This window comes from Pagrus major, chromosome 18, assembly GCF_040436345.1.
Source record: "Pagrus major chromosome 18, Pma_NU_1.0".
NCBI lineage: Eukaryota > Metazoa > Chordata > Actinopteri > Spariformes > Sparidae > Pagrus > Pagrus major.
The window spans coordinates 28,075,403-28,092,271 of NC_133232.1; the positions used below are offsets into that span (position 1 = coordinate 28,075,403).

General features: G+C 40.0%; 1 protein-coding gene across 2 annotated transcripts; it reads left to right on the top strand.

Moving 5' to 3' along the window:
* The first annotated feature begins 8,862 nt into the window (after positions 1-8,862).
* Positions 8,863-16,082, top strand: pmt (phosphoethanolamine methyltransferase). 2 transcript variants are annotated; one of them, XM_073486398.1, is made up of 12 exons: positions 8,863-8,988; positions 11,211-11,382; positions 11,865-12,020; positions 12,266-12,402; positions 12,563-12,714; positions 12,828-13,016; positions 13,218-13,307; positions 13,400-13,489; positions 13,580-13,702; positions 13,906-14,037; positions 15,679-15,795; positions 15,925-16,082. In XM_073486398.1, exons 1-12 carry the CDS (start codon positions 8,979-8,981, stop codon positions 16,033-16,035), a joined length of 1,479 nt encoding a protein of 492 aa, XP_073342499.1. In that variant the 5' UTR covers positions 8,863-8,978; the 3' UTR covers positions 16,036-16,082. The 2 variants fall into 2 exon arrangements, with proteins under 2 accessions (XP_073342499.1, XP_073342500.1); XM_073486399.1 differs by lacking the exon at positions 8,863-8,988 and adding an exon at positions 9,251-9,273.
* The last annotated feature ends 787 nt before the right edge of the window (positions 16,083-16,869 follow it).

The following is a 16,869-nucleotide window of genomic DNA, read 5'->3' on the forward strand; positions in this document are numbered from 1 at the left end:
GTTCCCCTCCACTGTTCTTCATCGCTTTCCCCAACAATGTTCCAGTCACAGCCCACCACTGTCTATCGTCTAAGTCCCCCGGCGAAAGATTAGTCCGGTGAGGATTTACCACGACAGGTAGACTTATTGCATGCATCAAATCATGCTCAGAAGGCATGCCGGCCTTCTGAGGGTTGTTACACAGTCCTGACAGTTTATTCAGCTGGGACACACACTCCCCGTCACTGTAATGTCTTGCACTCTGACGAGACCTCCCTGCACAGACATTTGCAAGAAAGCAGCTCATGTAAATATTTAGATACTAATACAATACTTAAACAAACGTATGTACATTGAAAGGGTTAAGTGATCACTTTCTGCCAAGACTTCAATATCAGAACTGGGGGTCTTTGTTCTGTACAAAGGTTTCGCTGAAACTTGGACAAGACTTCAGCGGTCTGAGACAGCCAATTAAGTGAAAATCTTCCGGTATTTTTAATGCAAAATTCACTCTTTGCTTTATGCCACGCAGGGTTGCCTTGCTGAACTGCAGTGGAGGAATATTAATGTGAGTATCAGAGAATCTGAACTTGTACTCCAAGCCCGACACACTGAATAAACTCGTTTGGTTTGTATCTTAACTTCACTTGACAAATATCAGGCCCTAATTGTCATTTCATTTTCTTGAGAAGACTTTTTTTTTATTTTCAGTCTCAGCATCAACCATGCAAACATGCATATATACACTAAACATATGGATTTTAATAATCACTTCTACTTGCTTTATTTCCTCAGGCAAAAGAACACACTGTAGGCAAACAGCACCATTACCATATTTGTGCACTCAATCTGACCATTTTTTGACATTTGAAGTCCATAATGTACAACTATATGTACCTTGTTATTATGGTCACCCCCCCCTGGTGCCCCCATGTTTGAAAAAACTGCCCTCTTTGACGCCCCTATGGTAGATAAAACATGATAAAGTGCCCTTTCAGTAGGCAAAACGCGGTGAAGCTATAAATATATCACGTCTTTCTGCACGGTGGTGCCCCACCGGTATAAAGATCACATACATAATGTCATGCCTTTTTTCAACACAAATCGTGATCTTATCTTCTTCGTAGTAGTTTTGGTGCCTTAACTTGACCAAACTGTGAGGGTTTGACACCATTAACCACACCATGTCAGAGAGGCTTTGCGGCAGTCTCATACAGACACTAAAGGGAAATCTTGTGTGTCAGTATTTGACGACCTGGTAGATGAGATCAGGTTGGGTTGACGGTGAGCGTGACTTTATTGGGTCTTGTCACAGTCAGAGTTTTTAATCCAATACACCTGTTTTTAGACTCAGACAAATAAAATGACTATCAGACAATCACTGTTTTGTCGATGTAGGTAGCTCTGGAGAAAGGGGTCAGTGTGTCACACTCTCCTCCTACATACTGACCTTGGATCACTCCAGCTGTGGCCTCTTTGACCAACAGCAGCAGATGTAACACGTTTATCCATTGTTCAAAGGCGAATCCAGTGACACAACTGCACTTCTAACATGTTCGCCCGGAGCCAAGAAGAGCCTCTGCCATGTTCTGCCTGCTGCTGCCTGTTTGTCGATTTCAAAAGAAAAGAAGTCCCACGTGGACTGAGAGATGGATCCGGTGGAACTGCCTACTTTGTTACCCCTCATTAGTCTCCATCTTCTACACAGAGAAAAAAGCCCAAAGTGAGTCTAAAAATACCTCAAAAATCGGTTTCCTTCACTTTTACTTTCAGGAAAACTTTCATGATTCATCATCGCTTTCTAACTGAGAGGGCATTCTCCTGGAAACATAAGAGGATATTGACCACTTCTTTGTGTCTCTATTTGTCCTTGACAGAAGAGAGAAACGGGGGGTTTGAGGAGGGATGGACGGCGCAGAGCGTTCACACAGAGATCGATCGATATCACAGGGAACTTAGCCCAGAGTGGGATTCATATAGAGAGTGGAGAGATGGATGGATGGATGAAGACAGGCACATTATACAGATTAAAATGTTATTTTTGAAGAGCAGTGCTGCGGTGTCTATATAGTTTATCATCCAGAAATACTCCCCCTGTAGTAAATCAATAAGTAAATACATTTTACATACATCATGATCGCTCTCTCTCCGCTGATGTTTCATTCCACCTTTCCGGCCTCTCTCATGGGAGGAAGAAAAACCTAGAAGATGTGAGATTTCCACTGAATCTTTAATGTGCAAAGATGTTTTCTCTTCCCTCCGGTGACGACTCATCTGCACTCAAGTTCAAGTGAAGTGCAATTACTTTATTTTCTCCCTGGGACCAGGCACATCTAATACATCTTTGTTTATTTCACCTATCATATTGACACAAACACAGTGCAGCACTTAAGCGGTGAGAGATTCTCCCTGCTCTCGTCTGTTAGGAGAACCTGTTTGTAAAAAACGGACACAGAGACTTGACGGTCCCGGGGGAAGCTGCTAATTTTGGAGCGCGGCGGCATGAAAACAAAACAAACCGTCTCCACATGAAAGGCCTCATGAATATTTACAAGTGATGATCACAGTGGACTATTATTATCATTACACCTCTCTTCATGCAGGAAATGTAAAGCCTGCACGCATGCAAACGAACAGATGTCCTTAACCTCATCCTTGATTATTTTGTGTGTGTGTGTATGGTAAATAAGCATGACAAATGTTTTGTTTATTTTATCATGAAAGCTGGTGAGATTGTTGCTGTTTTGCAGCATATTTCATCATATTTTTGCCATTTTGAGAAATGACCTTACAGGCGAGAGTTTAATGTCATGTTATCTTTAAAACACTCCAAACTCTGTTAAATATACAGATAGAAGTCGAGTATATAAGTCACAGTCGGCGTTATTCAGGAGATAGATATGAAGTGTATTCCCTATTATGTGTACAAGCTGACACTGAACACTAAGTTTGGTGTACAGAGACATTGTGTTTCTTGAGTGTTATGTAAGTTTCAATGAAGCTGTTTTCTGCTCAGTTGAACATTATGATATAATCAGCGTCCTGCTTCGCTGCTTGCCAAACTTCAGATGTTCAAGGCTGTCAGCTCTGCTCTCTTTTGTGACGATCCACAATAGTTATCAGAAGAAATCAATAGCTTGTGTCTGAATTGTCTCCTTCTGTCATGAACTTTCCCCTCGTACCTCACATCCACTGCTCCTGTGCAGCTGCTGTGCTACATTGGATTTTTGTGGGCCTCTCCTGACATCTAGTGGACAAGAGTGAGTGTTTGTTATTCTCCAGTGGAGAGTTTCAACTCAGCACCGTCCTGCAATAAATATGCCTCACAGCTGAAACACTTAAAGGGCAGAAAAACTCAGTCTGGGTTTGAAAAGTGGATGTTAAAATGTTTTCTCTTCATGAAGAACAGCTGACTTTATATCAGTAGCATAATTTTATATTTTTTTGTATTAGTTTATAGTAACCATCATTAATAAATGGTCAATAAATGGTGAATTTAGTGTTTAACTTAAACTTTAACTACATTAACATTAGTTAACAAACAGTGAAACGCTTTATAAACCATTTATTAAACAATTGTTTGTTATAAAGCTGCTAATAAATAATAAATATACTTTACAATTGCTTAATAAATGGTTTAAAAGGCATTTCATGTTTTTTTTTAAAGTCAAATAACTATTAACTTAAGTTTAATTTACTATAAATGTACCATTTATTATTGAGGGTCTCCTGCTTAAACTAACTTCATGTGTTAATTACATGTAAAACAATCAGTTGTAACCGACTGAATTAAGCTGTTGTCCACAGCCCCAATGCTTCATGAAGGATCAAAACTTTTCCAGTGTGTTTACCTTGGAAGCGATTGTGAGGACACGTATTTATGCTGACACCTTCTACGCTTATAATGGACGAGTATTTCATATTCAAAGGGTTGGCTGCTTTATGAAAAATACATGAAAAGAAGTCTTCTGATATTTTGAAGCATTTTCTGTCATTTTACAAGAATATTTGTCAGTTCAAACCAATAATTTGTGGTTCTTTACTGCATGAACGGCCTCACAACATAGTAAGAGTATAAAGTGTAAAGAAAAGTCAGGACTCCAAAATGAACTGAGCGTCTCTTTCTTTAATCAAATGCCAATGAAAAAGTCGTCATGCCCGGATGGCGACACACACACACACACGCTGGCATAAAGACTAAGCTTAAGAAATGAGTCTTTCAAACCAGCCGTGTCAATATTATCACTGTGAGTAAACATTGACAGGCTCTTCACTGCAGTGGGAGATTCAGTCTCTTTAGACTGCACTCCCAAACGTATGTGTCTCAGTTCGTCCAAACAAACGTCTTGTCTCTGTTGGATGTGTTGGATGTTTGAGTGAATGAGCCAGTATACCATTTAATTTATTTGTTATATAAATGTGCTGCTTTGGATCTTTGGCTTTCGCCTGTATCACACAGTTGTCATGGAAATGTAGATGTTCGAATGTTCCTTCTTTTTATCCGTGATGGATTAAGAGCTCCAGAGCAGATGCCGAAGGACTTTGTGTTGAGATTGTTTTGTTTCCAAGGTCAATGATTAACTCTCAGTCTCATATCAGATTCTTCTATTTCTTGAATTACAGCTGGCTCAATCACACACCGCCACACGGGGCTCTGATTCACCTCTGTACAGGGTAAAAATGGGCAAGGAGCCGCATTCAAAATCCATTCAATTTCAGTTATATGTAAACACATCTATGACTTTGTACCTTGAACATGTACTTCCAGTCGATGTTGATCATGTATGACCATGTGTAAGGGACTTTCTGTGCCACTATCTGTGGCTAAACTCTGAGAAAAACCACCGCTGACCTCATCCGGTTCAGTCTGGTTGCAAGAACTTTGGATGCGGATGTTGGAACTGTGCAAAAGGTCAAACACAAACTACAAATCACACATACACACTGACACACATCCACAAGGGCATGTATGAGCAAGATGGCACACAAAATGACATATAACCAAAAGCTTCCTCTGTGTGTGTGTGTGTCTAATTCATTGTGATGTGGAGCAAAAATCATTGAAATAATAACTTTAAATCACACATCTGGCACATTTGTGATAAAAAACTTATTGGGGAAGACGTCACTTATTATTTTGTGAATACAATATTTATTAATTTGTCTTTTAAGTGTTTTGTTTTTAAAAATCAATTGTTTGTTATTTTCCATTTGGCCTAAATGGTGTTGATGACAAAACAAACATAAAAATCCACCGTGGTGTCCTCGTCCACGTTTGGTTTGGGGAGTGTGTTTAAAGAGAAGGAGATGCTGTTGACAGAACAACCAGTTTTGCAGTCTTTCCTTACCTGACTTCACCAACTGTACCTTTAGACTAGGCTGCACTATACAGATATATGCCTTAAAGTGATAGTTCGGAAGCGGACTGTAGTGCCAAAGAAAAAGGCTGTAAAGCGCCAAAAATGTTCAACACATAGCTTTTTCCTTTGGGACTACATTCCGCTTCTGGTGGTTTGGTTCGGTTTACAGCAGTAGCTACAATGCTCTGCTTCCTGCCGGCACTACGCGCTGCTTCTCCACACAGGGGGAGAGCTGACGGTCATCTACTGCAGGTACCACACTGACCAAAGTGCCTCATACAATCCCACGTCAAAAGACCCAAACTATCCCTTTAAAGTTCACATCCAGTGGGCAAGCAGCATGCAATTTGATCCTGCATTTTAGGAGCTGATAGCTGAATGTGCATCATGAAAATTCTAGACAGCACTTTACCGGATGCAAAATTCATATTTGCCCCCAAGTGCAGAATGAGTCATCGACATTTTTCATCATTTTCCAGGAAACGACAAACTCTGCAATTCCTAAATACTGCGATCAGGGGGAAAAAAAGACGTTTTTGTCGTTGTTTGGACGGATCCTAGTGCATAGGTGACATTTACAACATGATACATGTGATTAAAAAAACACAGGAACTTCTGTGGAACTGTTTCTCTTTGTTCACATAAAAAATAAACGCCTCTGAAATCATTATGCCTTAACTGAAATGAAGATAGCCTTGAAGGATAAGTTCACCCAAAAATGAAAATTCTGTCATGATCCACTCCTCCTCACACCGGAGCCTTGCAACAAAACAGCGTTGAAGCGTTCTCGTAAACAACTGACACAGATGGGGACTTTTTTAAAAAACTAAAAATAACGATCTAAAATAAAACACAAAATGGATGTAAAAAAGGTCTTCGAAATCGGGGCCTCTGAAGACTTGGGTTACACTGGACGAGCTGTACCCATCTTATGATTTTGTTGTTTTGCTTTTACATTTTAAAACAAGTCCCCAGCTGCCTCAGCTGTTCAAGAATGCTGCAACACCGCTTCGCTGTGAAACTCCAGAAATGTTTTGTGGTTTACAAAGTAGCCTCACCTCGACTTTCCATCAGCATGAATGTGAGTAAAGAGACTGCATTTTCATTTTTTGGGTGAACTTAACAAGTAACAGTTGGTGTTAATGTTGAAATTTCATGGCTGTGTGTCGCATGAGCAGGTGACATCACCGGGCTGAAACATGAACTTCACAACATGTTTGGTTGTTAAAACATTCCAGCAGAGCACTCTGAGAGGTTGGAAATTCCCCCAGGGGCCCTTTAAACTGTCACAGCTCACTGTCACACCTGTAATCCGGATCATTTGGTCCGTGCCATTCATGCGGCATATCTACTCTCTCAAAGTCGTGTGGTTGGTCCACCAAAATCGAACCACACCAAGGTAAGTTGGAAAGGGACCAAGTCCACTCCTCTTTTCAGGCAGTCTGTGTACATATGTCTGACCTGTCTGTATGTGTTCTCAACAAAACTGGCAGAACTCCAACAATGACGAATCAAAGTTCACAGCCAAACTGAGGCGGCGTCACCAGGTCCAGGTAGAGTCCCACAGAAATGAGGACGAAATCTCACTGACAAAGGGAATATGAGTAGCTAAGAAGAGTTATGCTACCTACCTGCTACAGAAAAACACCAACTCAGACTGCAGATAACTACTTCCACACTTCTCCAGCTCCAATTTACATGCCACACTAAACACATCCCTCACAACAACATCCACGCCAGAGTTCAAGTTATAATCTTAACTTTCTGGGGGTCCCTAAAATAACTAACATTAGGGGCAGAGATATACATAAATAAATAATAAGCGAGAGAGAAAGAAGGAGAGAGATTTGTGGAAGTCCATACTGCATTCTATAGAAGACAGGTGCGTAGGAGAAGAACGAAGGCCGACAAAATCAGGAAAAGGACTCCCGCACACTGTCCACGAGATAATCTGATGAAGGTCTAAGTACAGAAACATTGTTGTCATTAAACTTAATTGCAAGTGAAGTGGACAGTGTGCGGGAGTCTTTTTCTTAACCAGTTAAAGATTTAAAATAAGATGCAAATGAAGCTTAATTAAAGAACATTTCCATTCTAAGTCACATTTATAAGATAACAAGTCATAATCAAGCAATATAAAGTCAAAATTATGATAAAAAGTCATAATCACACAATAAAAGTCATAATCATGAGACAGAAAGTCAAAAGTAGGAGAGAAAAGGTCAAAATTATGATAAAAAGTCACAATCACACAAGATAAAGTCAAAGTTATGAGATAGAAAAGTCATAATCAAGCAATAAAATACAAAATTGGGAGACTAAAAGTCATAATCATGAGATAAAAAGTCAAAATTAGGAGATAAGAAGTCAAAATTATGATAAAAAAGTCATAATCACACAATAAAAAGTCGAAATTATGAGATAAAAAGTCAAAGTTAGGAGCTAAAAAGTCAAATTAGGAGATTGCAATTTATCTAAAAATTACGACTTTTTTCTTTTCTCATAACTTAGGCTTTTTATCTCATAATTATGCCATGAGATTACTTATTTATATATATGTATATACACATATATATGTATATGTGTGTGTGTGTGTGTGTGTGTGTGTGTGTGTGTGTGTGTGTGTGTGTGTGTGTGTGTGTTACATAAAAAGTAAAAATTAAGAGATAAAAAGTCAAAATCACTGTACCATCACACTGATTTTGAAGCTGTTATTTTAAGGTAAACAAGTTACACAATGTTGCTTTAAAGTTCACCACTTCCTCACATATGCACAGGAAGTGACGTCTTCCCCAAATATCAGTGAAAAGGTTGCACGCAGCAGTTCAGACTGCGAAGACTAGATTATCATTAAAAAGTTGCGAACTGACACGCGCAGCCTCCATCAGCACGTTTGTATCACTGTGGGTGACAAAGCAATAACTGATTCACTATCAGTGAGTAGATTTCTTGCAGGTGGAGACTTTCCATTTCCAAAAAATAAAATAAAATCAGAAAATGTCTCAGAAAGTCGCTGTTAATGACGACTGCAGCGCCTTCTGATGTCTTGTAGTCGCAGGTGTGAACAGAAAACGTCATTAAAAGCAGAAGTGACACAGTTTTAGATGGACAGCTGAAGGCTGCTCTGTAGTCACTGTCTCCACCTTAACAGACCTCTCGCCTGCAGCATAAGGAAACGTTGCGCAATTGGCGCTCGTACCTCGTCAGCACAACCGAGGTGAGGTGGGACACCAGGGGAGCCGTGAGGGAGACGCACCGCGCTGAGGCACGGAGCTGTGAGTATACTTCACTGACATATTGACTTCTCTGTGGGGGGGGGATTCCTGTCCATACTGCTGCTCTGACAGTCCACAGACTCTTTACCCTCTCGTCCTCCGTTTGATTACTCATGTCCATCCTCCTCCCACCCCTCTCACCCCTCCCTCCCCCTTCGTGAACGCATCCCATTTGCCGGTGTCCCACCTGGCGACCATCTCCTCCGTGGTCGCCCCGGTATATAAAGGGCTCCCACTCAGAGATCAGCCTGCACTGTGTGACAGCGGGGAGGCTCAGTAACCTTATAATTAAGCCGTTAATTGCCAGGCTGCATGGGCGCTGTGGAGTAATTGTACAATAAGAATAAATCAAGCAAAGAGCAACATGGAGAAAGGTATGAACAGAGTACATGAAGGTTTGATTTCTTGACACGTGGTGTTAAAAGCCTGATGCAACTGCGTGGACTCTTGCTGGAGCCGCCGCATGTTGTTTTTTGCGCGTATTGTTCGCTCAGCTGGTGGAAGTAATCCCCCTGGAATGTGTCAGTGATGTGACCGAGCTGTCAGATGATCCTGTAGCTCTGCCTGCGTGAATATTAGCCCTAAAGTGGACTGTGAAGACATCTTTTTTTAAAGCTTTTATCAACTTTTTTTTCATCTTTATAACTGGGAGATGAGAGGTCAGTGTACACTTTTGAGCTTTATGCAGCGTGTGGAGATCAGTGCAGGAGGAAGTGAGTGTTTTCTGTAATTCTTGTCATAGTTGTGATCATTGCATCATCTCCTGGGGCTAGTTAAACATGACAGACTAATGGCTTTTCTGTAATTTTTTTGTGTAAGTTGATAAATGATTTCATTCCAAATATTCTGAGCTTTTATCAGTGATGGTTTCAGGTGAAAGTAAAGCCTCTCGTGTGGCAGAATCAGAATCAGAGGTACTTTGTTGATCCCTGAGGGGAAATTGCTTGCGTTACAGCTGCTCCCATTCAAAAGTCTTAGAAAATATGCAGAAAAATAACAACTATATATAAGCAAGAATAATAAAAATAGAATAAAAATATAAGGAATGTACATTCTACTTGAAATATATCTATATGTACAGTGTAATAAATAATGCTACAGTTGAAATATAGGTTATTGCACATTATTTGTGGTAATTATTGCACATTATTTGGTTTGTCAAGAAGTAGAAACTACTGCATGTTCTCTTGACAAAAGCATGCAACATCAGCACAGTGGCTGTACATGTCCCCACGTAGGTCTATTGTTTAAAGATCCAGTCTGACGAATGGTTGATCTGTGTGACATTTGTATGAAGAGTTTCAGCCAAAAAGTTAGGTATTAACATAAACATCTGTTCAATGTCACGTTGACACTTGAGTGTTACCTTTGGATGTAACATGAGTTGACTTTTGAAACTTGTCTGGATGCACATTTTATATAATATATCCGACGTACAGTATGTTTTGCTGAATTCTTATTTTTTGTTTTGCAAATACTTGATAGATGATTCACAGACAGGAGTCCGTGAACTTTGCCACACATTCCAGAGGAAACAGGGTCAGCAAAACTACCTGTATTTTCTGCTCTGCATTGACGATACAGTCATGAATAGTTGATTTCAGTCAGATTTCAGAGTTAAAATGAGCTCCAGACTTTCTCCTTTTCTCCTCAAAATAAACAGTTTAAAGCCTACAGCACTGTTATTTCAATTTAAATTTTGAGGTATTTGTACTTATTTCTATTTCATGCTTCTATTTTACTGCTTTTCAAAGGCAAATACTGAATTTTGAACTTTTTTACTAAGTAACTAGTTACTTTCATCCAAAACGTCTTCTAAGATATAATACATTCTTTAGTCTCCTTATTAAATAATTTTATTTTGTCATTCAGTCTTTAATTTGTTTCACTGTAAGTAAATAACGTCTCATATCTTTTTTTAAAAAAAGTTTTGCAGGCAGAATTACTGTCAGGAAATGTGAGGTTGGGAGTTCAGTGTTTAGAATAGCTGAAAAGAAATTGTTCCACCTTGAACAACAGTAAGTGATTATTTCAGATTAATGCATCAGTAATAATAATCCTATAATAAAACATATATGTGAACAATATATGTGTATATATACTTACATCAAATTAACCTTTTTTCAGCATTATGGATACTTTATGGATGTTGTCTTTAAACAACTCGGCAATTTTCTGGTCGTAAACAACTGCCTTGATATTTTCTCAGTCCTGGTGCTACTGGACCTCACTGCTGCCTTTGACCCGGTTGATTATAGCATATTTATAGACGAATGAGAACACTGGGTTGGTCTCTCTGACGTGGTCCTTCAATTGCTTCAATTCTCACCTTCAAGACATTATTTTGTATCAGTTGCTATTTTCAAAGAGCATCTCACAACAACATGTGAGGTCCCTCAGGGGTCAATTCTTAGACCTCTGATATTTAAACTTAATACATTTGCCTTGGTTTGCCTTTTAGTACATTTTCTGATCATACTTTTGTAATATCACTTCGACAAGCTTTAAATGCAGGACTTTTGTTCGAAATTGAGTATATTTACACCAGTGTATTTCTACTTGTACTTAAGTAAAGGTTTTGAATATCCTTCCACAGTTCGTAAAAACATGACAGAGTTTTGGAAGGAGCACTCGAGGGGCGCCACAGTGGAGGAGATGATGCTGGACTCTCGAGCCAGGGAGCTGACCCAGCAGGAGCTGCCGGAGATCCTGTCCATGCTGCCCTCCCTGACTGGATGCAGAGTGCTGGAACTGGGAGCCGGCATCGGGTGAGCATAAACCTGTAGTAGTGAATGTGTGTGACTAGGAGGAAACGGCAAGAATTTGAAACATGACAGAATTTAAAACTTTCAAAAAATGATGTCTACTGAAGTTAACCAGCTAGCCCCAGGCTGTACTGGTCCAAAGCTCCTGCGCTAGAAGTATAAACACCAACACTTCCCTGAGCTTTCAGTCCGGCCTGCTTGCTACATGGCTAACCGAGCTAACTAGCTAATGGCAGCTACATTTAGCAGCAGTTAGCGGTTACACTAGTGATATGCTGTCCCTTATTTGTTTGAGTATGACTTCGACAAGTGGCCAATTCTTACATATTAAACCTTTAAGAGTGCCAACTTTAAAATCCAGGTAATCCGATAATGGTTTTAATGTTGATGTTGTGTGAACATTTAAGAAAAAACTTTTTTTTTCTAACTAAACTGTGCCTAATGAAGATAGCTGGATAGATTCATACTGATGTGCGTCTCTCCAGTCGTTTCACCAGTCACCTTCTGACCAAGGCGGGCCATGTGACGGCCGTGGACTTCATGGACAGCTTTGTGGAGAAGAACAGGCAGGAAAACGGTCACCACAGCAACGCTACCTTCATCCAAGCTGACGTCACAAAGCTGGATATCCCTCAAAACAGGTGTGTGTTATGATATCTGTAGCTTACTTGCACTTTAGATCTTGAGTTTTCAGCTTTGCATTGCTTTACTTCACTAAATCTTTACATCACAGATAGCTCTGCTGCTATAATATATGTTCAAAATGTCTTATATTTACCCTTTGGAAAACATAGTTGGTTAAAGGTAAAAATGTTCCTGGTTGAAGAGAAAACGACCGTTAAAGTATACCTTTTATTTTAATGCATCCATTCGATGTTCTCCTCAGTATTGACATCATCTTCTCCAACTGGCTGCTGATGTACCTGAGTGACGAGGAGCTGAAGGCCTTCATAGAGAAGATGCTGGGCTGGCTGCGGCCCGGTGGCTTTCTTTTCTTCAGAGAGTCCTGCAACCACCGATCAGGTACCGAGCTCACCCTCCAACCTCCATATCTCTCTTTCGTCACAATAATGATTCGGACATTGATGCAAACTGACTAAAGAAACTCATGAATGACTGAATGCTTGGCGACAGAAGCCGATATCTTTTTCTTGACAATCATAGCTTGTAACTTTCTACAAAGGTGACTCCAAGAGGGACTTCAACCCCACCTGCTACCGCACTGATGCACAGTACAGCCACCTGGTACAAGCAGTACAAGCCGAGGGTCCAGAAGGGGGCCAAAAGTCTGGTTTCGACATTGTGTTGAAAAAGAAAGTTAAGGCCTACATTGAGGTAGAGTCTTTTCAGCCTTCTGAGATGTTCAGTAAAACCTAAAGTACAGAAGGGTGTGCAGTTCACACTCTCATTTCTCCACTCTACTTCTACGTCCTCCTTTTTTTTTTCAGATGAAAAATAATCCAAATCAGATCTGCTGGCTGCTGGAGAAGGTACCTCGCTCCTCAGATACCGAAAATGGATTCAACACCTTCCAGCAGTTCCTGGACAACCAGCAGTACACCAACCGTGGGATCCTGCGCTACGAGAAGATGTTTGGGGCGGGTTACGTCAGCACAGGCGGGCCCAGCACCACCAAGGTAGGAATAAAGTCGGGAGAATAGCGATGAAATTGGCTGGAAGGAATCAACAGGTGCGATGCGATGTTTGAAGTGAGGAAACATATAGCTTAGTTAAGTTAGCAACAGCATTTCACTAAAGCTCACCACTTTGGTCCCGTCAGAAATAACTAAATAACTATTGGATGGATTGGCGTGTCGTTTTTTATTTTGTGCTAACAGGAGTTTGTGGACCTGCTGAACCTGAAGCCAGGACAGAAGGTTCTAGATGTTGGCTGTGGCATCGGTGGAGGAGACTTCTACATGGCAGAGGTAAGACCCAAGAGTCTAAAGAGGCCTATGAATGATGACAAAAGGTTTTTAATGACTGAACGGATTATAATGATGGGGATGTAACATTTCAGTCCTTTGGAGTGGAGGTGCTCGGCCTGGACCTGTCAGAAAACATGGTGAACATCGCCATGGACAGAGCGATCTCTGAGAAGCTGCCATCAGTATGTCTAAATGTTCCCTCATCCTATTGGTTTGAACGCCACAGATAATGGTATTTGAAAAAAAAATCTGTAACGTGTGCTCTACCTCAGGTCCAGTTTGAGGTGGCTGATGCCACTAAGAGGACGTTCCCAGAAGGATCCTTCGATGTGATCTACAGCAGAGACACAATCCTGCACATAGACGACAAACTGGCCCTCTTCAAACGCTTCCATGTGAGCATCTTCTTACACTGTCTTTGAATTTGTAATGTTGAGAGGAAATCTGGAAAAATCTTGCAAAACACAAAGAGCAACATTTACAGTGCATGTGATACACATATTAAACTGGTAAATTAGTTATATCTAAGTGCCTTTATGTGATCAAACTTTACGGACTTATCCTTTTATTCATTCCTCTCCATCGTCTTTGTGCCCAGTCGTGGTTAAAGCCAGGTGGTCGGTTGCTCATCAGTGACTACTGCTGCGGGGAGAAGCCCTGGACGCCGGTGTTCGAGGCCTACGTCAAACAGAGAGGATACATCCTCTATACACCCTCACAGTATGGCAAGGTAAATACACAGTAGAGGTAAATCATGTAATAATTTGTTAAAAGACTGGTGGGAGTTCAGTCCTTTGAGCCTTTTAACTAATATGTGAGGAGAAGATCTCTGGCACACTGCACAGTCTGTTCTCACACTTCACCATCCGATATGTAAACTAACTGGTGTCCATCCAGGTATATGTCCACAGTAAAAAGCTAAAACTGATCATTTTAGAAAAAACACAGCAGTTGGCTGAATAGATAATCACACTGGTAATGAAACGTTGTATTAGCAATAAATTAGCCTCAGGCAGCTAGTATCATTGTTAGCTTAGTTTGCAGCAAAGTTGCTCACAAAGTAAATTAAAGCAACAAAACACAAGTCAACAATCACAACAAGCTGTCTGCTAATGCTAAATATTCAACATCAGCTGATATATTGTCTTCTTGATATTTTAAAGGCACAGTATGTAATTCCAGCCACTAGTGGTCTGTCAATCCAAACAATAAAAAAAAGGCATAGTTTGATGACATTATGAAAGAGTGTGGTATCATGGGAGTTGTTGTTTTCAGTGTTAAAACAGCAACTAGAGGCGTAAAGGGGAAATGATGCCACTGAGAGGCAACCGAATGAAATGCATCTAAAACCTGGATTCTTCAGGGTTTGAACATGATGAGAAATAACAAAGATCTAATCATTTTTAGATGTGTGAGATAACGCACTTCATCTGCTTTACCACAGAACAATAAGGAAACTTTGTAAACATAAATAGATTATATAAAGATATTATGTTCACTTAGAGCAATAAGTGTTTTTCATGCAACTGAAACACTTAGCAGCCTTTGGGTTAACGCTTAATCATAGCGTATGTGGTTCGGTTCTGGCCAGGGACCTTTGTTTCATGTCATGCCTCATGATAAGAACATGAATTTTTATTAACACTAATAAGGCATTGTTCTCACTTTAGATGCAGTAGCTGCAAAAAGTATAGTTAACTGTTAATAAGTACATAGTTAACCGCAAAAAACATAATTAAGTATCTATTAATTTTAATAAAGAAACAAAAAAGCTTAGTAAAGGTTGAGAGTAACATAATAAATATGTCATTTAGTTTGTAATGCTTGTAATAAGTGCTTAGAAATGTCTTATAATCTTACAACAGATGTGTTTTATTATGCTGTTATTAACAGTAATATAGTCTTAATGTGGACTTTTAAGGGCCTTCATACCTATTACCGCTTATTACAAAGATCTTAATATAAAATGTTGCCAAAAGCTAAAAGACACAGTATAACCAGTGCACTCCTCTAACTGTTTGGCACCTTCAGTGTACACAAAACAAGGAAAAATGTTTTATATTATTTATTTTTTTTCTTATTTATCAAGCCCTTAAACACGCTTGTCATGTTTAGATGTGTTTCATTTAAAATCAACCATCAGCCTTAAAGCTGTGCAAATGTTTAATTTTCATGTAAAATGACGCACACCAGACAGATATGTTAGTGGTTTGCAGGGGCCAAACAGGAAGTGAAGATTTTGTGACACAACTACATTCATATTAGAAGATTGGTGTGACTTTGCTCTCTGTGGATATGTTTGCTAATGTGTTACTGCAGTCCATCAGCTGGTCTCTGCTCTGCTTCACCTCACCTCTCTCTCCTCCTGTAGTTCATTGAAGAAGCTGGTTTCTGCAATGTTCGTGCAGAAGACCGCACAGCCCAGTTCATCCAGGTGATTGAGACAGAGCTGCAGAGAGCAGAGGCCATCAAGGAGGAATTCATTGAGGTCAGCATTCACATGCACGAAAAAATGTGGTGTTACTTGCACACATAGCATCAACATCATTCATCATTTCTTTCGACCCTATTGCAACTGAACTTTAAAGTCACCGCTCATCATTCATGTCCCTTGCAGGAATTCTCTGAAGAGGACTATTTTGCGATCGTTAATGGATGGAGAGCAAAACTGGGACGCTCCAACAGTGGAGACCAAAGATGGGGACTGTTTTATGCAACGAGGGATTGAATGATTGTACTCAGAATGGAGAAGATAATAAAAGAAAAAAAAAGGAATTCTTCTTCATGTCCTTGTTTCCTTGTTGTGTCTGCTTTTGTCTTTATTTTTTTGTTGTTGTGTTTGATTGTGTTTTTTGGGACGGGGGAAACCTGTTGAAGATGAATATTCGGGAGGAAATCATGCAGTGTTTATCAAACTAAAAAGTAATAGCAGTACTATTACCACTATGGAGTGGATAGATGTATTTTCAGACACAGAAGGAAATGTGTTTTTTGTGAGGTAAAATGCTCTTTACATAGACCTATGAAGGGTCCCTAATTATTTATTTATTTTCATAATATGAGCACAGCAAGAAGACTGACAATTTGTGGAGGCAGGCAGGAAGTCAGGATCCTGGTGCTACAGAAGCCCTGAGGGGCAAGTGAAAACGAAAGTAACTTTGAAAGATTATCCTGGCAAAACATTTTTTCACCTGTTCTTACTTCATAAACAAAGGAGAGAGCAGACTTCTCTCTGGGCTTCCGTATAGTGCCATGTCTTTACAACGCGATAGGTGTTTGCTTTTGGCCCGTGTCCCGTCAGTAGGTTTAAGTTTTGGCACCCCTGATCTAGATTGTGACCTGTCTTTCTGTTGAACCTGGACCTTTTGTCATTTGAAATGGGATTGTTGTTAGTCTGCAGTTATATTACATAGCCTACAGGAATCTGCCAACAGAGTCAAGAAGGTTTGAAACTTGTCAGACCTGTGGTTGGCAGACCTAAGACAAATAAAAAAAAAAAACACAATTTAACAGGCAGCAGCTTGTTTAAACAGTCGGCTTTGTTTAACTGGTATTTGTTATT